We start from the raw sequence: 20,936 nt of genomic DNA on the forward strand, positions 1-20,936 counted from the left end.
TTTGTACATTATGCTAGCATTTTTTCGAGCATTTTAGTGAGGCAAAAGCTTTACGCATTATTCGAACATTTTTGTGACATTTTCTCGGGGAATTGACATTTTTTCAGTCACAGAAAATAGAAATAAAAATTATTTTTCTATAAGAAAATGATGTGAGGGGAGAATTTGCGATACTCATAACCATAAAAAAGCCCACAGTTAGCAGTCAAGTGAAAGTCCAATAGCCACGGTAAACACCTGTCTATCTGTATTATCGTGTAACACCTTGTAGTGAGAACTACCTGAAGTTGTAAGTAGTTAATATTTACGAACAGAATAACTGACTGCCTATAATGGAATAGCCTAGAACAACAATGAGCTCATTGGCAGCCAAACAGGAGTTTAGGTTTACTAAACGAAATATTAGATCACTTGTTTAGAATCTAGCATAAATACAGGTGTTTTGTAAATTGTTCTTCGGTTACGCCCCCGATGGTGGGACGCCGGATACCACTATCCCGTATTGGTTATGTTTTACGTTCTGAGTACGTTACTGGATTAAACTCTACTGTTGGACCCAAGTAACTGCGTATTCTCTGTCTTCCCGTTGGTTTGTTTTGCTGTAACAGATCCCGAAACCTCTAGGAGTCTGACAACTCCGTCGCTGCAAGCGTGTTTCCCTCTGGATTGTTGTAACAAGGATAACAACCGTAAGCGGCCCAAAAACCTGTTATCACAATGAAGATTTTTAAAACTTAGCCTCTTCACTTAGGTGTCACTGAAAGGGGACAAAGGATTAACACAACAACAGATCATTTAGAGAATTATCTTTTGGTGTATTAAAACTATTACATACGTTTTTGTTAACTTGTTATACTAAGAATACGTTTTTGCTAAGCACTCTCAACTGTTAATTGTTTTGAAACGTTAAAATTATTAAAATGTAAAAAATCCTCTGTATGAGCATAAACCGAGCATTTTAGTGACTTTTATTGGTGGAAACCGAGCACTTTAATGGAAAAAATGGAGCATTAAGGTGGAGTATTTTAGTGGGGAAATAAAAGCATAATGCCACCAAATACTGTTGCGAAAACTACAAGACGTTGGCGCCTCAACTAGTGTGCTACAATGGTTTAACAGCTATCTCACAAATAGATATCAAGTTGTACGAATTCACTCCACTGTTTCCAATCCAATACCAATTGAATATGGAGTACCTCAGGGTAGCATCCTGGGCCCCTTATTATTTAGTATATACGTTAATGATCTACCGGAAGCTCCACGAAATTGCTCTACTGAATGCTATGTAGATGATACAAAATTGTTTGTTTCTTTTCATTCACAAGACACCCAACGGATTGTTGAGGAGATGAACGAAGACCTCCTCGGTGTGCGCAACTGGTGCTTCAGAAATCGGCTATTACTAAATCCAGACAAGACGAAATTAATTGTTTTCGGGAGCCGACAGATGACTTCGAAGCTCCATGATTTTCGTTTGTCTTTGCTGGGAAAAGACATCTCCCCAGTACAATCAGCCAAAGATCTCGGCGTGATTTTGGATTCGAACTTGACATTTGATGATCATATTAAGACCACAGTATCGGAATGTATCGCACGCCTCGCGCAAATTAGCCGTGTCAAACACTGTCTTGACAGAACGTCGTTGTTAACCGTGATAAATGCCTTGGTTTTCAGTAAGTTGTACTACTGCTCGAACGTCTGGGCAAATACCACAGAGAAAAATATAAGGAAATTACAGGCTGTGCAGAACTACGCATGTCGAATCGTTAGTGGCGCGAGAAAGTACGATCATGTAACTCCCCACTTAAAAAGTTTGTCTTGGTTACCCGTTAAGGACCAACTATACTACCGCCAAGCTACCATGGCTTTTAAATGCATTTCCGGACACGCCCCCAAATATCTGACGTCACAATTCATTACCCGCGAGCAAGTTACCAAGCGTACAAGTAGGAGTGGCCAAAAGCTTGATATACCTTTTTTTAAAACAGCCTCAGGACAAAGAACATTTTATTACAGAACTATTGGACTTTGGACCAATTTAGACCCCTTTTTAAAATCAAGCTGTTCAGTTCAAGTTTTTAAACGTATCTTAAAGAATAAGCTTTTAGACAATTTTGTAAATACTCCCTAAACTTCATTTATTTTTAGTATTTTTCGCGACTACAAAGTTTAGATAATGTTGTAAATGTTTTTTTTAAATTTGATGAATTTTGATTGTGTAGTTATTAGTAACTTAGTAATTTAAGTAATTGTTCCTGAAAAGCCCCATTGGGGAGGTAACAATAAAGTATGTATGTATGTATGTATGTATGTATAATGTACAAAAGCCTAGATGAAATGAAGCCTAGAGGGGGCTCAATTCATTGGCTTGTTTGAAAGTGAAGCATTATGGGCAAGATCAGCACACTCGTGCACAGGGTCTTCTGCAGGTTTCAAAATGGCGGGCTGACCGAGCTCACTCACAGAAACAGTAAGCAGCAAAATAAAGATTGACGGAATTTTATCGTTAATGGAAGTGATCTTAAACAGCCATCAGAACATATTTACCACATCCAATTCCGTTCATCGATTCTTTCTTAATCAAGGTTCGTTTTGTCAGCCACAAAGGGTAGAAGTCTAAGACCCACGATCCAGATGTTGATAACACTGGTTGATTTCAGTGGTTGATATACAGGTTAACTATGGATTTTTTTGGTTTGCCAGGAGGAAACCAAATAGTTTCATTCAAATCTAGAGGCAAAAGTTAAGTGAGGCAAAACGAATACGAAAGTGAATCATTTCACACTCAATGTACTTGCTTGTAGGGCTACTGGCACCAACTTTAATGACTCGCTTCATACAGTCACGCGCCCGTCATTCAGTCACGCGCGCTCCGTGCAGTCACGCGCGTGTTGACTCATTCACACCGCGTATACATCGCACTGATGAGTTAAGAAACGTGGTTCACTCTCAAGTATTCTTTCTTCTTCCTTGAGCCAAACAATCGGCTTCATATATCTTAATGGAAGTAACGCACCATGATAACTGTATTTGTCGAATTTAGTGCGAAAAATAGAAACGTGCGAGGACTTTTCTGCTGTGCGTGTACGGCGTGATTTACCATTTGAGAGTTTTCATCACAACGGAACGGCAACAGGAACGTCGCTAAACAAGAGGTGTTACTAGCGTGTGTTATTATAATCCTTGGTAAATTTCTTTGCCGTCCTCTACAAAACAACAACGTGAAATGACCAAATTCAGCGTTGTCCGAAAAACGTGAACCGCGACGGCTCATTTGTTAAGATTTTTATCGAATTTATCGCTGTGTCAGTTTCGAGGCAGTTTCGACAACGAGAAACCATTTTAATGTCTTTAGAGTATCGCGAGACTCGTAGGTAAAATATAAATTTAATTTTTAATCAACGTTTTCCTCGTGGTTACTTAAATTATTTTCAATCGTTCCCTAATGATGACGGGACGGTACATTTTGGTCTCACGCCTGAGGCAACAAGACCTTATGAGCAAAGTGTAAAAAAACAGTTAACGTTAATGTACTTATTCAGTTCATAAAAATGGTATCCTTAAGTGTTCTTGTTCTTTCGATAGTTGCGAAAACTTGTATTTGAGTCCAGAGAGACCTCAAGTGTACGAAATAGAGACAGCTAAATTTATATAATTGTTATTTACCTTTGAATGTTTTCCATAGTTGATGATTCCTCAATACCTTCAAGGAGCCAACGAAGGTATTGAGGAATCATCAACTATGGAAAACATTCAAAGGTAAATAACAATTATATGAATTTAGCTGGCTTTCCGGTCAAGTTGGCATCTTAAATTCGTACGTAGTTCCAGATTCTACCACAAGAGCAAGGTGACTGAAGCTAAGCTAAATTAAATACCACTGAAAAGAAACGCACTAAAGAAGTTTACTGAGAACGAATAACTTTTTCTGCCGAGTCACCAGTGTGATTTGTTCAATGAAAACTGCTACCGAGGTAGCGATCTTTGTGTGGAACTATTTAATGAGCTTGTTCGTCAAGTTTGTGAGTGAAATTCTAGTATAGCGCTTTTAATCGTCGGTAGTGCTGTCGTTTTAAGCGTACAACTGCAAGATTGTTCTAACTTTTAAGTCTGTAGACGAAAACCGCGATTGTGTGTCTATTCAAATGAAAGCCACTGGTATGTTCTTTCACATGGTACTGTTTATTTTTCAAGAGACAGGAAAAGGAAGTCATCAAAGACTTTTTCTAATTTTTCGCTTAGGATCTTTGAGAGCGAAAGGGTCAAGGCACTGAACAAGTTATCTTTGCGAGTTGCATAATTTATCTTTAATGCATGACTCATTGATTGTCAGTTGTCACTCGTCCGAGACATAACAATTGATAGCAGTATTGTCTTACATAAACTGTTATGTGACAATTTGTCTGCTGAATATTTTTTACCCGTTGCTAGCTTTTTGTCGCGAAAAAGCCGGCATTCTTATGAAACTTTAGGAAACTGTTCTGTGTAAAACTTCTAGACGTTTATCTTTGAACTCTTTTTGTTTTCTGAAGCTTTAGTCGCTACTTTAATAAAGAAATCACGCTTCGCGTCTATTGTATTAAACTTTCAATTACATTATGCAAAAAACTGCACCAATTATTTTTGTCAAATGTTATTGAGAGACTGAGAGGTAAGCCGCATTTGATTTTCGAGAGCGCCGTGCTAAAAAAATGGCATTTTGTATGGAAACTTTTTTCATTGCCTTAGCCGGCGGGACCCCAAATTCAAAATGAAGAAGTGCTTAACAATGCCTTAACGACAAGGAAAATTGAATAAAAGTAACTCAGCTTCCCGTAAGCTCAAAATCAAAAGTACTAGAAAAAAAATTAGGTATCGCAAAATCATTCCCTTGCATACTACAAGATGTTTATTTTTCTTTAAAGGAATTTTTAATTACAGGTTGATTTTCAATGAGTGACAGCCAGGGAAGAGTTTTTGCGAAAGTTTCGAACCGGTGAATCTCCTCTTTCATAGATTCATCGGTTCATTCGATACACCATAATCCAGACAGATTTTGGATCACTGATCCTGATCCAGATCACCCCGAAGGAACGCACCCCTAGTAACTATGAAATGAGTGCACTTGTCAGTTTTGTAGGAACATGAGCCATACATTTTAACGAAAAGCCGGTCGAGCCGTTGCTAGGTGACCTTTTCGCGAAAATTTATTTTACCGTTGATCATTGCTGAAAGGAAAGGATATGCGTAGATATTACACGAGTGAAGCATTTTAGGTGTACCTCTCAGTAATAAACAAAACCGTCAAACAGCTGATCTTAAACAATTCTCCCCTTCTGGAATCGCATTCATAGCTACTTAATGCGGTTTAATCGTCGAAATCTCTGGCCTTTTTCTCTTATGGCAAGAACAATTTCAGTCGTATTTATATCATCTGGAGAACTTGAAGGTGGTTCGAAGCTCACTGATGATTCAAGTAGTTTGAACGCCCAGCAGTTTAGGATCGCACATCATCAAAAATTTCGACTCAAATGGAGTTTCAGCGCGAAAATCGGAGCTTTAGATTAAAAGCTTCCTGGCATTGATCAGTTTTAATTTCCCTTCATTTCCGTCAAGTCAAGGTGGAAGCTAAGCAGTAAGTTATAGAAGACAGAATGCGTTCAAAATGATTTCAGAAAGATCAGAAAACTACCTTGAAAAAATAAACAATGTATACGCTGGCGTTTTCTGTATATTATAGGTGCAACAAATTCCTGGCTTTTAATGGCAAACACAGTATTTTGCGTTAATTTTAATCCCGAAAATAATGATTCCACTTTTCTCTTCCATTACCACAACGTTCTTTAATAGCTCCGCTAACAATTTTTTACAGGTGAATCACATGCACTATGATACGCTTGTTCTGAAATATTTGTTTCCTTTGTTTCAGTGGCATTGCTGCACACTAGCTAAGCTTAGTGCTTGTATAGCTAATTGCATGACCACTATAAATAAGATCTACATTTTTTTTTACGCTATTCTGACAAAGACGTTTATTATTTTCAAATTTTCTCTCACGCAAAAGTTGAGGAGTTATGGATTCTAAGCCAATATAACCTGGATAATTCCAATTCAAAAAATCGCCGTTTTTAAAAACCGACTAAAATTTGTAACAAATAAGAGAGCTCACCTATTTTATGACGAGATAAAAGTAAAACCCCTCTGAATTCATTGTTTGCAAATATATTGGTTTTAAGCTGAACAACTGCAATTTTCGGTTTACCATACGAACCATTTCTTCCGATGTGATGTAAGTTATTTTGAAGCAGCGCAAACTCAACAATTTTCTCTTAATCTGCCACTCTTTTTCCGGTGCGTGATCGTAAAATAAATTGGGCTTGCAGAGTGTGACTGGTAAATAGTGTGAAATTCTATTTTCATAGAACTGCGGGTTATGTGGCCATCGAAAAGTTTGGTTTAATGTTGAATAAAACGTTTCATAAACGATCAATGCTCTTGAGCGTCTTTTATAAGATGCTAAGTCAGTTTCAATTTTTTTTTACAATTTCACGAACCATTGGAGTAGGACTCTCCACAATTCATAAAACGCAGGATATAGACGAGGAATCAACGAATGGACTCTGAAGCGACAACGGCGTCAAAATCTGGAGATTTGTGATCATGTCATTTGTTATAGACCCCCTCTTTCAACCGACCATTATTTAATTAAGACTCTCTGAGTTAGCTGGAATGCAATAGAAAACGCGTGCCTTCATTTTCACACAGTATACGGACGCTAGTTAAAAATTTTAAAATTGTGCGAAGGGCGTTTATTCTGTTTAAGAGCCCTAAAGCACTACTCCTGAAAGGCAAAAAACACGTTCGGTCCAAGTTCCGTTTCCTAGAGCAGAATTCAACTTCACTTAAAATTATCATCCCGCGTTTTGACGGAGGGCAACTATAATACTGACGAAACATTCTTATTTTATTCAGAGTCTTTTCAGTTAGTAATTGCAAGAGAATTTATCACTGCAGAATTCGCACTGCATAGGATTTTTATGCAGTTTCCAGTTATAAATTGTTTTTTGCTGGCAAGACAATTATTTTACGTGAGTCAGTATCTGTTGAAAAGTCGTGGCAAACACTAGCGTTGTACAGTATCATTCAATATTTCCAGGGAGAACCAAACACAGTATATAAATTTATTTTGAAACACTGTCGTGACTGATTTTAAGTGAGTAAAGCGTATGACCAATAACGTATTTAAATTCAATCTAACCCGGTGGAGAAAATATTATTTAAAACTGAATATAATGTGAACCTGGTACGCACACGCAATAAAAACCTTTAAACAAAAATTAACCGGCAGTTCTGCATTGGCTCGAATTCTCGAGTTACATGATTTGCGTTTCAATACTGTTTAACATTTTTTGTCTCGGGCAAAGTTCTTTGAATTGGCAAACACAATTTGATTCATTAAATCCATTAATTCGAAGTGGACTTGTGGACCTTACTGGAACTGCTAAATAGAAACTTTATCCTCGCGTTGACGAATCACTAATTAAGTAATACACTTTCTCGAATATTTTTTATAAATAGCACAACATCTCAGGGAGAACGACAGATCTTTGAGCATTTACCCAGTCTCCCGGTTTTGCCAGCCACGAGAATTAAGTTTTGAGTCCCTTGTCAGCTGAGCAAACAAGCCAACATCATTAGTCAGAAAATATATATACGCTTTTGGTACAACATAAGGCCTATTTTTTCAAGGATTTCGACTTTTATTGCTTCTGAAAAGTTGTAATAATGCATACCAGACGCCGAGTAAACCGTAGCTATCTTTTGTAGCCTCCATCTTATGCAAACAAGATAGAAGAGATAACTACCTCTTTATTTCACCGGCTCTGTTATTCAGTGGTCACTTAGCAGTAAAACAAAAACACCTCAGTTCGCTAACCTGAGATTTTAGAATAATGTATAACAGAGTTTTCCAACTGTTTTAAATACTTTACACAAAATGAGCCAAGTTTTTTCACCACACAGACCGAGAGTATATTTCATTCTACCATAGACTGCACTACCAGTGCCTCTCAAAGTTCATGTATGTTTTGCTCACTTGGTACATTCGATTTTTTTTAATAAGAATATTGTTTTTCCCTCCCAGGCTAAATATTCTTATTTTTCTGCCGATTTTAGGCTGAAAATAATCTTGTGAATATTCTTAGCTAATATAGCGTTTTAGAATGTCGGTTGAAGTCTGCAAGCAATAAAGCCAGCTGATATCATTGACACACATGACTTCTTTCGAAATGTTATTATTGGCATCGGACATACGGCTAGTGCACCGGCTTTTTGTTGTTTCTCGAATAGTTTTTCCTTTTAGAGAAAGGAACCATTTTGTGCGGTTTAGTTAACACACTGATTGTTGTATTGTTATTACAAATTTTTAACCCAAAGGGATAAAGTCTTTTCAAACTCTCAGCCTCGGGTTTATTCTTAAATATATTAATAAAATTTCGCAAATTTCGGCCTTGATATTCATCGTATAAAATATATTCTGACAAAAAAGCGTGTATAGTGATACAATGCACTTGCGTCATGTGTAGAAATTATTTACTTAACAGCCATAAGAACATGAAAAATTTCGCATTCCTTATTCATGCCTGACTGAAGGCAATACATATAATGAGGTGGACTTGAAGAGACGGAGGTCATTTCTCATCGAACCTTTTCGAGAGAAAAGTCTGTCAAAAGGATATCTTTATAAAGCTGAAGAAAAGAGAACCTTGAAGTCTTCGGGTAAGTCAGTAACTTTAGTCTCCGCTGATTATCACATGGCAGTAGGGGTTATAATTCAGCTTTAATATTTTTGCAGATTAGAAGAATTAGTTTGCTTGCAAGATGTTTCGATATCTGTCGCTGTTTTGCCTCCAGCTTGTTCTGCTATTGGTAAGTTTGCTGACGATTAAGTTACGTAACCTATATACTGTATCTGCTCCTAGATCAAGTTAAGTTCAATTCAATTTTACTTTTTGTCTCGGCCAGTTTCAACAGTGCGCTACAAAAAATCCAAGGTGCGCGAAATTAGGATTTAGATCATGATTTAGGCGCTTTCAGCTTTCGCTCGAAATACTGCGTCGCATTTCTCTTAATACTAGAATTGAGAATTTAGCCGTACATCACCAAAATATCTGCTTTTTGTGATATTGTTAAATTTTTACACCTGGCATTTGGCAACTGAATTATTTAACTGGAAAAAATCGGAAAAATTAGGTGATGATCATTTTCGGAAACTATAAAACCCACAGAGCAGCCAACCAACGTTAATTTGTTCCCATCACTAAAATGTCATGCGTTTTTCACCCACTTCAAACGGATCAGTTTAATACATTTTCTGTTCAATCCTAAATTTGCTCTCATATATTTTTTTTTCTAGGGTGATGTGCTCAGCAGTTCCTCGATCAATCCTCGGACCAAGCGAGCCTTGTCTTCGCACCACTCGTCTAAGCTATCTGTGAAAGATCTTGCTCTTGAATTGGCAAAGAAACATGTAAGTCTTACGAAAATGCGTTATTTGAACCGAGCTATACGATTATAAGATAAACCGAAAACTAATAAATCCTTGTCCCCTGATTGTTTAAACGAAGACCCTAACTTGCCAGCTGGAAAGTCAGAAATCTGAAAACCAATTAGTTTATCAAAGAAAAAAAGCATAATGTAAAATAATTGAGCTGCACACATTGAGCACAGACTGAGCGCCATTAATTCAATTCACATACGCTGGCAAATGCAATATTCTCATTCGTCTTTTACTTTCTAGTTGCTTAGGATGATTATTGATGAACAGCACGACCTACAAAAGGCAAAGGAGAGCGTTTACATTCTCCAGAGAGGTTTGTCAATAAACCTTATTCTATTAACATTTAGAACCAAGGAAGGGGGGCGGGGAGGGGGGGTGGGAGGGTAAGGAAGGGGGCTGGCTGATATCTTGGGGTTGCAGATTCCGTGGGGCATGCGTCCAAAAATGTGGCAATTGGATAATTGGAACGTAATTGAAAACTGTTGCACCAGAAATACTAGCAATGCCACAAAGTAGAAATTACGATGAGGTACCTGTCCAGAGTGTTTCCCTGTGTTTCTGCCATAATATTCACAATTTTTTCCCTTTTTTTTTGGCTCAATCCAAAGAGGGGATGACTTGCCACCCAATCTACTGCATCGCCAAAACCGCTCCTGGTCCCTTAATTCCATTGTTTAGACTGGGGCCTCATTCCATTGAATTCGTGAAATTCTGTTTGTAATAATTCCTAAAAATATCTGTTTTTAGGTCTCATTTCTCGGCTCGTTTTGTAAAATGTCTGAAGCAGTGAATTTCTGGACTTCATAAAAAATTGTTAGCTGCTATAAACGGAGTGGTCTGTACAGCAAGCTGGCAACACACTCCTATCACGACTGAAAGGGTGAAATTTGGTCCAAAAGATGACGCTTTTTACTTACTTTTTTTTTATCCAATTCTTGCAGACAGCTGTACTAATATCAAGTCTGTTGGTAAACCTGTCACTCACAATTCTCGATACTACACACAAGGAGCCTGGATGAAAGACCCGCTGGGAATCCTGGGAACCGAGACCATATTTGTGATGGAATATTATAGCGGAAAAAATGTTGTTGAAGAGTTTGAAAATATGGACAAGTTCAAAGCAGGCTTGACTCGTAAGACGTACAAACTGCCTTACAGCTGGGACGGAACTGGAGCAGTGGTGTATGGACCATATCTTTATTACAACAGGTACAAATTTTAAATCGATTCCACCCCAGTATGATGTTGAAAATTCGGAAAATTCCCCAAGTAATGTAAAATTAACTGATGCCAATAATGTCAGGTCGACCTTGTTGCTATCAGTACATTTCTCCAGAACGAAATGCGACGCTGACAAAAACTAGGCTTTTGTTCGATTTCTTAAAGTATCACCAATCACAAAAATTAAAAAGGATGTAAATTTGACTTCTTTTTTGGCTCTTCAAGGTCCGGTAAATCAATCCCTTGGTAACAATTCCTAAGTCTGCTTTTGTTTCATCAATTTACAGGGAAAATACGTACTACATCGTCAAGTACAATTTGCACACAGAGCGCGAGGAGGCTCAAATAAGCTTGAGTAGTTACTCACCAAGGAAGAACTCCTATGGCTGGGGCGGATCCAGTGGGATGGACCTATCGGTTGATGAGCAAGGACTGTGGGTATTGTGGGGCAGTACTGGAAACAGCAAGAGATTGTATGCCTCCAAAATTGATGTTTACAAAAACACAGTAACCAACACTTGGAGTTTGAGTACAGGTAAGCACACATTGCCGATTCCAAGATAGTATCGACAGTATCAAGATCACATGCAAAATTAAGTTTTAATTTACTTGTGGTAACAGTTTTAAAAATCCTTATAAATTAAAGTAAAGCACTTTATGCATTTAAGAGGGTCTCCTTGTTCCATCTCAAAAATAGAATGACTGTGTTCAATTGAGTTCAAGTGTACATATCTTTCTTGTTTTTGTACAGAACCAATGACATCGATGGGCAATGCTTTTGTGGTCTGTGGAGTGATTTACTGTATCGACAGCTACAGCGGCAAGTCCACTACCATCAACTTTGCTTACGACACCAAGACATCAAAACAGTGGAACCCTAACATACAGTTCACAAACCAGTATGGCTACAACTACATGGTGGATTACAACCCCAGAGAAAAAGTGCTGTACGCGTGGGACAACAGGCGTCAAGTTACTTACTCACTTACTTTTGAGGAGCATTAGATTCGTAGAAGACACGAGTCTAAAAGCTGATGATGAAAATTGACAAGCTTGCTAAAGGTTTTGCTTTTTTTTTTTGTAGAAGATGCGCTGAAACAAAATAAGTTCCGTTTACAATTTGTACTTTTTTAGACTTTTGATTCAGCTGATTCAGTCTTGACGGACTTGGCCTGATCTTTGCAAATTCAAAACCATGCATCAATTACTGATTTCATTTACAGAGGGACCAATCGCAGTTCTCAAACAATCTTTTTCCGCCTTATAATCGGGATAGGCGATTGATTCAGTTATTCCACTGCATCTCGTAACTATCCATATAAAGAACTAGGACTTAGTTTTCAGTCCATGACGATAAGGGTGCAGCGCTAAGATCTTTGTTTTAACTGTCTCTAATTGTTTGAATAAGCCTGAATTGTAAATGTAGACGCTAAAAACACGAAGGAAGACTTGTCTTCTGCATGTGCGCTGGGCTAACTTTGAATCAAAAGATCAAAGTGTTGGTACAGAATAAACCGCTGTTAGCGCTGACTGCTAAAATAAAATGTGAAAACTATACCTTGGCTGTGTTATTGTAGAACCATAAGTAGTAAATACATGGAAATCTTAACGTTACTTAGCAACGTGGTAACAAAACGCTTGAGCCCATTCAATTCTTGGAAACTTCAAGGATTTTTCCCTCAACTGGTTTTTGTTTCCCCCTACTGATAAGCAAAGTAGCGGGAATATAATGCCCTACATCAGCCATTTCTGCAAACTATAAAAATCCCAGTAAGACGCGATTAACCTGCTGAACATTTTTTCCCGCGAAAAGTAGTTACAAAGTTGTAGATGTACTTTCTGGGCACCACTTCAAAAGATTAAAGCTACAAGGTTACGACTTCACTTGAAATAAAAATTAAATTCTCTTGCACTTCGAAGTAAATATTTAAATGTTTCATTCAAACAAGCCTAGCTTGAATTTGGTCGTTCTCCCTTTCTTTATCTCTCCACCTTTTTTGTTTATTTTTGAGATGCTTTCAGTCGCCTTGCTCACGTTGGAGACGTTCAGGACGTTCAACTGTAACTTTTAATTCATTTATTCATTCATTTAGTTGCAAGAAAGGAAAACAAAAACCTACCATACAATACTAGATACATGTACCTACACTTCTTACAATACTATACTTCACTTTTATAATACTTATACGGACTTACAATACTATACTTTACTATCAACAAAATATATATATTGTTACTTACAATACTATACTTTGCTGTACAAGCTTATATTACTTACAATACTACACTTTATGCTTACATTGACTTTTACTCCTTACAATGCTATACTTCAGTCTTACAATACAATACAATACTTAACTCTTATAATACTTACAGTGCTATATTATACTCGGCTTTCAATACTTACAACACTATACTTTACATTTACCTTACCTATACTACTTACGATGATATACCTTAGTAGTATATAGGGAATTAGACAAATACCGTTTTGAAGCATATTCAATTTTTTTCCTGTTTTAAGACTCCCAGCGTTAACAATCATCGCAAGCTCGGTTGTTAACGCTGGGGTCTTAAAACAGGAAAAAAATTGAATATGCTTCAAAACAGTATTTGTCTAATCCCCTATATACTACTAATGGGAAGTGGGGAAGGGGAGGGATTCCTATTAGATAGAAACGCCCCCGCTGTTATACCGCCTGAACAGCGGCAATGGTTCGAGGAACAAACAATTGTGCGTGGTTGATGCGTAGCCTGAAAGAAAACTGTGGAAAGAGCTGTGTCGGCGCTTATTGCAGGCAGCACAACTATCAGCTGAAGAAAGGAATGAAAATTCCTGCCCCTTGTCGCAGCTGTGGAGTTGGGGTTTTTTGTGATTACCGTCTTTGCATTTCTTGCGGCGGGAGCGAGCTAAAACACCGGCTAATCCGCAAACGCAAAAAAGCAAAACATTTGAACTTGTTTTGCTTGAGCTCAAGTCAACCGTATTAGAGAAATGAGAACCTTTAGTTATACACGTCATGTCTGTTGTTGACCAAAAACTTGAAGAAATTCTGAAAGAAGAGTTTGCAAAATTCGATCCAGCAACGTTGCAGTATTTAGAGCAATTACTTGCAGAAAACGAGCCAGCTGTTAGAAAGATTGTTCAGAACGTGCCGGATGAACCTAGTTCCCAAGAAACGGAGAAGCGTTTGCAGAAACCTTTACTTCCAAAACCTTACCAACCAAGACCCCCTCCTCGGCAAAGAAAGGTGAGAAAAAAGCAAGAGCTTCTGAGGGAGTACGACCCTTTTCCTGCACAGAACATCCGAACAGTGCCAGACTACCAGAATGAGATTCTGGACCTGTTCGATGATGCAAGCCATGAGGGGGAAGAGAGTAAAGGACGGCGTTATATTCGATGGCGCTTCATCAGAGGTCTTTAAAAAAGACCTAACAACAAACTTTATGGAAAAAATTCGAGAAAATGTTGGCACATCGTTTTACCTGAGACATGTTTTCTCGTATCAGTTGCGCAACATTGAAGATGGAACGGTGATTCTGTACTACAAAAACCACGGCTCACCTTGGATAAACAGACTGGCAGAGGCAGAAGAATGGTTGAGTGAAGAAGAGACGAAACGCCTGGACCACTGACAAAATCGAAAGACCATCAACAAAGTGGGAGTTTGTAAGCTTTTTTAATGTTGACCTGAAGGTTGTGATTGACCGTCAGCCGTTATTGGGTGCAGGCTCTTTGCCGGACTGGCTGCGCAACCTTGCCCATGGCCGGTCGATGGCGGCTTTGGATACGTATAAAGACAACTTGTGTCTTTGACGTTGTATCGCTGTGCACCGAGGAGCGCGTGTCGATCGAAGTACAAAAGCAGCCCGCGGTCTAGCCAAGAGTTTCTTCAAACTCAAAAACATGCCGACCGACTGCCCAAAAACGTCTCTGGATGAATTAGACAAGGTTGAAACGCATCTGAATCAAGGTGCAGCTTTTTCGGACTGGCTCGGCATCCGGGTGTATGAGCCCGAGAGGGGGGAAGAAGTGGTATGGCACCTTAGACGAAACCCCTCGGCTAATTTGAAGAACATTCTGACAATCAGTATCTACGAAGGGCACGCGTTCGTCATCAAAGTTATTGCAAGGTTAGCCAAAAATTATGCATGCACTCATTGCAGAGCGAGATTCACACAAGTTTGCCATCTCCAACGTCATTTCCAAACTTGCAGTGAAGGAAAACCGGTAACCGATTGCCCGGGTGAAAGGGTCGAAGCCCCGCAGACAGCTTTCGAGAGAGCTTTCTTTCCAAAACACAACGCTTCCAAAGAATCGCTTCGGTGGCTTGATCGGGAAGCCAAGCGGCGGAAAATCCACATTCACCACGCAATGTGCGGGCATGGTGGCGAGCGTTGTGTTGAGCGCGCACCTGTCGACGGGTACAACCACGCAACGAAGACTGTATTTCAATACCACGGCTGCCACTGGCACGGGTGTCGAAAATGTTACCCGCAAGATCGCGACAAAATCGTTGACCGCAATAACCAAACACGCGAAGATAGATACCAAGCCACAATGAAACGCACAAGATTCCTGCAAGAGGCCGGCTACCAAGTTATCGATCGTACGCGATCTTGTACGATTTCGAGGCATATGGTGATAATAATCATCGGAAGGACCCGACGCCCGCGCTCACGATAGAAAACGCGCACGTGCCAATTTCGGTCAGCGTTGGCGACACCCTTGAAAGAGAGCCACCCACATCTGTGAAAGAGACCCTGCGGAGTTGGTCCGCAAGTTTATGGAAGAGCTGGAGAGACGCGGAAAAAACATCCGGGCCCAGGTACGAGCGGAGTTTGTGTCAGAAGACGTGTACCTGCTTCCAAAAGCGCAGCGGCAAAAAATCGAGGAATGGTGCAACCAGGTTCCTGTCGTCGGGTTCAACTCAGGCAGTTACGATCTGAATCTGATCAAAAACCACTTCGCTGGCCGCCTTGCTGAAACATCCTCCAAAGTCAGAGTGGCAAAAAACGGGAACAAAACCATGTTCTTGCTCACTTGGGGATTCCGTTTCCTTGATATCATCAACTACCTTGGGCCTGGGACGACCTACGAGAAATGGGTGAAAGCCTACGAATGCAAGACAGTGAAATCATGGTTTCCCTACGAATGGTTTGACACCCCCGAAAAGCTTGATTTCCCTGGGCTCCCAAAATACGAGGAGTGGTATTCGAAGCTAAAGGGTGAATACGTTCTCACGCGGGATGAATGGGAGGAGTGTCAGCGATTGTTCAAAGAAAAGGGCATGCGCGCCTTCTCAGACTGGCTGCGTTACTACAACAATCTCGATGTGGCTCCCGGCCTTGAGGCTCTGGAAAAGATGAGAAACTTCTACACCGAGAAGGGAATCGACATTCTGAAAGACGCTGTCAGCATCCCAGGCGTGAGTTTACATTACTTGCTCCGGGCAGCGTTTGAGCGTGGCGCGGAGCTTTACAGCCCGGGAAAAGAAGCGTATGAGATGCTGAAAGAAGCCGTTGTCGGGGGCCCGAGCCTAGTTTTCACAAGGTACACCGAAGTTGATGTTACAGAGATAAGGTCTCATCAAATAGCAGAACCGCGTCTTTGCAAAAATATCCCTGGTTATGACGCCAACGCCCTCTATCTTTCGACCATGCTCAGAGAAATGCCTTGCGGGAAGGAAAGGGTCGTGCACTACAGCGGCGAGTTCCAAGCGGAGGCGGCTCCTGTACTAACGCACAGGCTCAAAGAAGGAAACTGGTTCGGATTTGCTGAAGTCGACATCGAGATTCCGGAGCGCTTGCGCCCAAAGTTTGAGGAGATGTGTCCTTTCTTTTACAACAAAAAGGTGCCTGTCAAAGCTGTGCCGAAACATAAGCTCGATTACTTGGCTAGAACCGGCAGAAAGCGCGGAGACGGAAAAAAACTTGTGGGGGCGCTGTCTGCAGAACGGATGTTGGTGTACGCCCCTCTGCTGCTGTGGTACGTGAACCACGGGGCGGTGGTCACGAAGGTTTACAGAACAATCGACTACCAACCTGTGACGGAGGCGCGCCGGACAGGAGACGTGGATAAAAGCAAGGCGCTGCTCGCTGAAGTGTTCAAACTGCTGGGAAACAGTGCTTATGGGAAGCTCATTGAAGCTTTGGAGCGGCAAACAAACGTCATTTACACCAAAGACGAGAAGGTAGTCGACAGAGCCTTGCGAAGCGCGTATTACTCTGATCTTAACGAGATCGGGCAGGCGTATGAGTTGGAAAGCCGGAAGCCTCGGATCACAATCAGACGGCCGTTTCAAGTTGGAATCGCTGTCTATCAGCTGGCAAAGCTGCGGATGCTGGAGTTCTGTTACGACTTTCTCGACAAATATATTGACAGAAGAGATTTTGAGCTGATCCAGATGGACACGGAGGGTAACTACATGGCTATCTCTGCAAAGTGTATCGAGGACATTGTTCGGTCGGATCTGAAGCCAGAATTCGAGGCGCAAAAAAAGTGTTGGCTGGCTTGGGACAAGTGGAGCGGCCGCACCCCTGGTCTCTTCAAGCTTGAGTGCGAGGGCAGCCGGATGATCGCGCTCTGCTCGAAGTGTTATTTCATCGGGGAGCCAGAGGGTGAAAAAAAAAAGTTTAGCACGAAGGGGGTGACGAAGAAGCAAAACGAGATCACGTGGCAGCGTTTTAAGGCAGCGTTGGAAGGCAGCAAAGATATGGCAACCAACAGAGGTTTCAGGATGCGGGACGGGCAGATGGTCACTTACGAGCAGAAGAAGCTGGGGCTGAGCGCTTATTACGACAAGCGGTGGGTGCTGCCCGATGGGATACACACCGAACCAATCGAATTTCACATTTAGTTCACGTCAGCCGGAGGAAGAGTAGTGTTTGGGGGGACAACCAGCAGTTCTTCACGCACGAAGCCGCGCTTGGGGCCGTAGCGCAAATAGTAGAGAACGGGTTGATCCGGTTTGGTAAAAGATCTTTCAATGCTGTAAACTTTCAAAGACCAGATTGGGTCTGTGGCTCTTTTTACACCGCCTTCAAGCTCTCCGGGCTGGTAGAGATAACGAACTTGGACAAGGGAGGGGAGTATTTTTCCGCTTTTTCCAACAGGTCTTGAATAAGATGTCGATGGCCTTGCATAAACAGCTTTTTCTTTGATGGCAACGGCGGGTTTCTTGCCGCTAAGGCTTGTGACCTCGTTGTTCAAAGCCGAAACAACTTCTGGAAGTCTTTTCACCCAGGCAGTGGACCGCTGGCCCTCAGGGAGTCGCATTTCAACGGCGTACTGGTGCCCGAACAAGCGCTCAGCCAGGGTGCGGTTGAAACGTTCAACAATGGCCTGGTCACGGTGAATGTCAACGCACCCGCGCCGGATATAAGTTTTGTGCTTTTCCATCTCTTTTGTGACAGCTCCCATGAATTCGCGCCCTGGGTCAGCCTGCACCATTTGAGGCCATTTCAGAGGCGCGCGCTTGTAAATCTTCTGAAAGGCCAGGGCGACCTCATCAGAATTTTTCGAAGTCAAGGGTTCGGCCTCTTTGTAGCGGCTGGCCACGTCGACAACGGTCTGCGCGTATTTGAAAACTTTGCACCCGCGGGGCAGTTTGTCGTGCGGCACAAAAAGAAGGTCCGCCTGGTGGACCGCGTTGGGTGTGGGAACGTCGAATTTCGGCCGAGGAATTCGCCTGGGCGCGGGGAGGAATATCTTCCAGAGCCCTTGCTTGATCAGCCACTTTTTTGCGGTTTCTTCAGGCACCTTGGCGGCTTCGGCTAATTTTTTGATCGCGGCGATACCTTTCCAGTGGCCCCCCGTTGTCGTCCATAGCGTTACTATAAGTAAGGAGTAAAAAGTTTAAAGGAACCGGAAGGCTGCGTAGCCCAGAGCGAGCACCCCGGCGCCTACGAACATGAGTTCACCATTTTTCTGCTGCTCGCTTGGTTGATAGAAATCTGAGAACTTGGGCTCTTTGGGGGGTATCATTCGTTCCTCAGGATGTGCCTGGTTGTAGAGTTTGAAGGCATAGTCAGTGTTGGTGAAGTTCTGCTTGGCCTCCGCCTTTATTTGCGCGTTGGTCGCAATCCAGTCAAGAAGATGGGTGCGGTCGCGCGTGTATTTGGCGTAAGCCGCTTGGTACACCTCGAGAGCTTTATCATGGCGCTTTTTTTCTTCAAGTGCAGCTTTGTCGCCCCCGCCAAGCGCCCTCGCCAGATAATTGCCTCCGATAAAAGCCGTGGCGTTCAACACAGCCCCACCAACCATAATCGCGATGCTCGCCATGGTGATACATAGCAGAGTCTTTTTTTTAAATCATTAATTTCAGACGCTGGTGGGAAGGATCTTTTGGTCCTCGAGGTACTCTTCGAGCGCAATGCTGCTCGCCATCACGGCGGTGAACTTCACGTAATTCATAGCGCTGTCGCTGGGATCAGAAGTAAATTTCTCTTTTGCAACCTTTTTTGCGGCCCAGCCGATGCCAGCTACTAAGCCAGTGAGAGTAGCGGCGTCAATGACGGTCTTGACAAGCTTATTGTTTTTTTCGGACATGGGGCGTTTGATATTAGGAAAATAACAAAAGTTTAAAACAAAATTAATTTATGTCGAACTGTTTTTACCCAATTCTCTTAAGACTTTGGCAAGGTTTTTTATGTTGGCTTGCCCAACTCTTTCTGCATCTTCTGGGTCTTCCACGTCTTCTGCGGCTAATTCTCGAGAAAGAGTGTGAAAAAGATCTCCTACAATTTTTGCGGCTTTTACGTTTTCCACGGTTTTGGGGATATTGTAATTTTCCTGAAAACTGCGAAAATTCCTATACATGATTTCAAAAGTTTCTTCATTCATGTTTGGGAAAGTCTCGCCAAAGACAACTTGAAAACCTTTTTTGGCATTTTCTGTATACTTATCGGAACGCACTTTTCCAAGAGAGAGAAAAGCAACATCCAAGGCATTGACAAGAACTTCGTGGGCCATGGTTGGTTATAGCGAGGAAAGAACAAAAGTTTAAAACAAAATTTAATCTTTCTTTTCTGCGGCCTTGTCGTCACACAATGTTGCACTCAAAAGATCGCGGACTGTATGAAAAACCTTTCCGTTGAACTCGTACCACACCAGCGCGATGCCAAAAATGGCGGAGAAAGAGATAAGAATTTGGGTAACGTGAACTTTCTTCATGTTAATCTTTACATGTGCAAATATTTAATCCATTTGTCTTAAAACTTTTGGCTGTGCCGCGCGAGCAGGTTGTGGCTCAACACGCGCGGGCTCAGGCGTTCTTTTGCCGAATACGGCCTTGAGCTCTTCACTTTTGTAATAAATCCCGACCAGTGAAACGACTAAGCTGCCAACAGCAAGCCATTGGGTGTTGCTTAGGCTGCTATTTTTTTCTCCGCTGCACTTTGGGCTTTCGCCTTCTGTAGTCGGGGCTGGCTCGGGGGCCGCGGTGGTGGCTTTCGCCTTGTTGTTTGCGATATAAGCCTCAGCTGCTTTTTTCTGTTGTTCCCGGGCCAGCCGCGTTCTTTCAGCAACCAATTTGCTAGCAGCCACACGCTTGGGATTTTTTGCGCGCTGCGTGGTTGCAGTTGGAGTTGTCGCTTGCTGTGTGATATCGACTTGCGAATTCGCCTTGACGGCAGGTGCTGTATGGGTCTCGTCCTGCGAATGCGTCGTGACGGCAGGTGCGCTCTCGGATTGTTCGGTAGACATGCTGAAAACAAATGTGTATGTTGAGCAAATATAGAATAATGCTTAGAAATTACTCCTGCAATACCTCAGCAGTTGTTGGGGAATGCTGCTGAATTTCTTCCAATTTCACTTCGGCATTTCTCTCCAAATGGGAGTTAAAATCAATATGTTTTGCGGTGATCAGCGCCGCGTTGACCGCAGCAAGAAACCAGCCGCACTTCAAAGAAAGGTTGCCGGCCAGATTGGAGAGCTCTTTGTTTAAGATGTAGTCGTTTCTGAGTTCTTTTTGATAAGCGTCGATGTCTTTGATGTTTAAGGCCATTCCGACCGCTTTGGTTACAAGAAAAATGAAGCTGTCGATCAGGCTTTCTGTTGTCTTTGAGCCCACGTACGTCTCGTACCTTTTGGTGAATTTCTCGACATCTTTGTCGCTCAGGCGCTTCATCTGCTCGTGGGTTAACCGCACTCCGATGGCGTCTTTAGCTTTGCCTG

At 41.7% G+C, this 20,936-nt stretch overlaps 2 protein-coding genes and 1 pseudogene across 4 annotated transcripts in view; all 3 read left to right on the forward strand.

Moving 5' to 3' along the window:
- The first annotated feature begins 3,729 nt into the window (after positions 1-3,729).
- The window catches only part of LOC145482637 (olfactomedin-like protein 2A), a 32,398-nt pseudogene continuing 15,191 nt past the window's right edge, over positions 3,730-20,936 (forward strand). The window contains exon 1 of the transcript XR_014048784.1: positions 3,730-3,759. The product of XR_014048784.1 is annotated as an olfactomedin-like protein 2A (transcript). The remainder of the gene's footprint in view (positions 3,760-20,936) is intronic.
- On the forward strand, positions 8,617-12,578 carry LOC145482620 (olfactomedin-like protein 2A). Of its 2 annotated transcripts, XM_081461227.1 has the most exons (7): positions 8,617-8,757; positions 8,834-8,907; positions 9,395-9,508; positions 9,779-9,851; positions 10,480-10,747; positions 11,047-11,294; positions 11,511-12,578. In XM_081461227.1, exons 2-7 carry the CDS (start codon positions 8,860-8,862, stop codon positions 11,762-11,764), a joined length of 1,005 nt encoding a protein of 334 aa, XP_081317353.1. In that variant the 5' UTR covers positions 8,617-8,757; positions 8,834-8,859; the 3' UTR covers positions 11,765-12,578. The 2 variants fall into 2 exon arrangements, with proteins under 2 accessions (XP_081317353.1, XP_081317354.1); XM_081461228.1 differs by having other exon boundaries at positions 8,617-8,907.
- On the forward strand, positions 15,547-18,216 carry LOC145482379 (uncharacterized). The gene is made up of 2 exons (XM_081461012.1): positions 15,547-17,491; positions 18,176-18,216. The coding sequence occupies exons 1-2, from the start codon at positions 15,547-15,549 to the stop codon at positions 18,214-18,216; spliced, it is 1,986 nt and encodes a 661-aa protein (XP_081317138.1).

The sequence above is a fragment of the Orbicella franksi genome, chromosome 3, assembly GCF_964199315.1.
Source record: "Orbicella franksi chromosome 3, jaOrbFran1.1, whole genome shotgun sequence".
NCBI lineage: Eukaryota > Metazoa > Cnidaria > Anthozoa > Scleractinia > Merulinidae > Orbicella > Orbicella franksi.

Excerpts from the sequence above, each read along its gene's own strand:
- LOC145482620 (XM_081461228.1), top strand. The coding sequence starts at position 8,860 with ATGTTTCGATATCTGTCGCTGTTTTGCCTCCAGCTTGTTCTGCTATTG. Across the intron at positions 8,908-9,394 it reads TCCAGCTTGTTCTGCTATTG|GGTGATGTGCTCAGCAGTTC; the intron begins GTAAGTTTGCTG and ends TTTTTTTTCTAG. Across the intron at positions 9,852-10,479 it reads CGTTTACATTCTCCAGAGAG|ACAGCTGTACTAATATCAAG; the intron begins GTTTGTCAATAA and ends CAATTCTTGCAG.
- LOC145482379 (XM_081461012.1), top strand. The coding sequence starts at position 15,547 with ATGGAAGAGCTGGAGAGACGCGGAAAAAACATCCGGGCCCAGGTACGA. Across the intron at positions 17,492-18,175 it reads AGATATGGCAACCAACAGAG|CTCCCATGAATTCGCGCCCT; the intron begins GTTTCAGGATGC and ends CTTTTGTGACAG.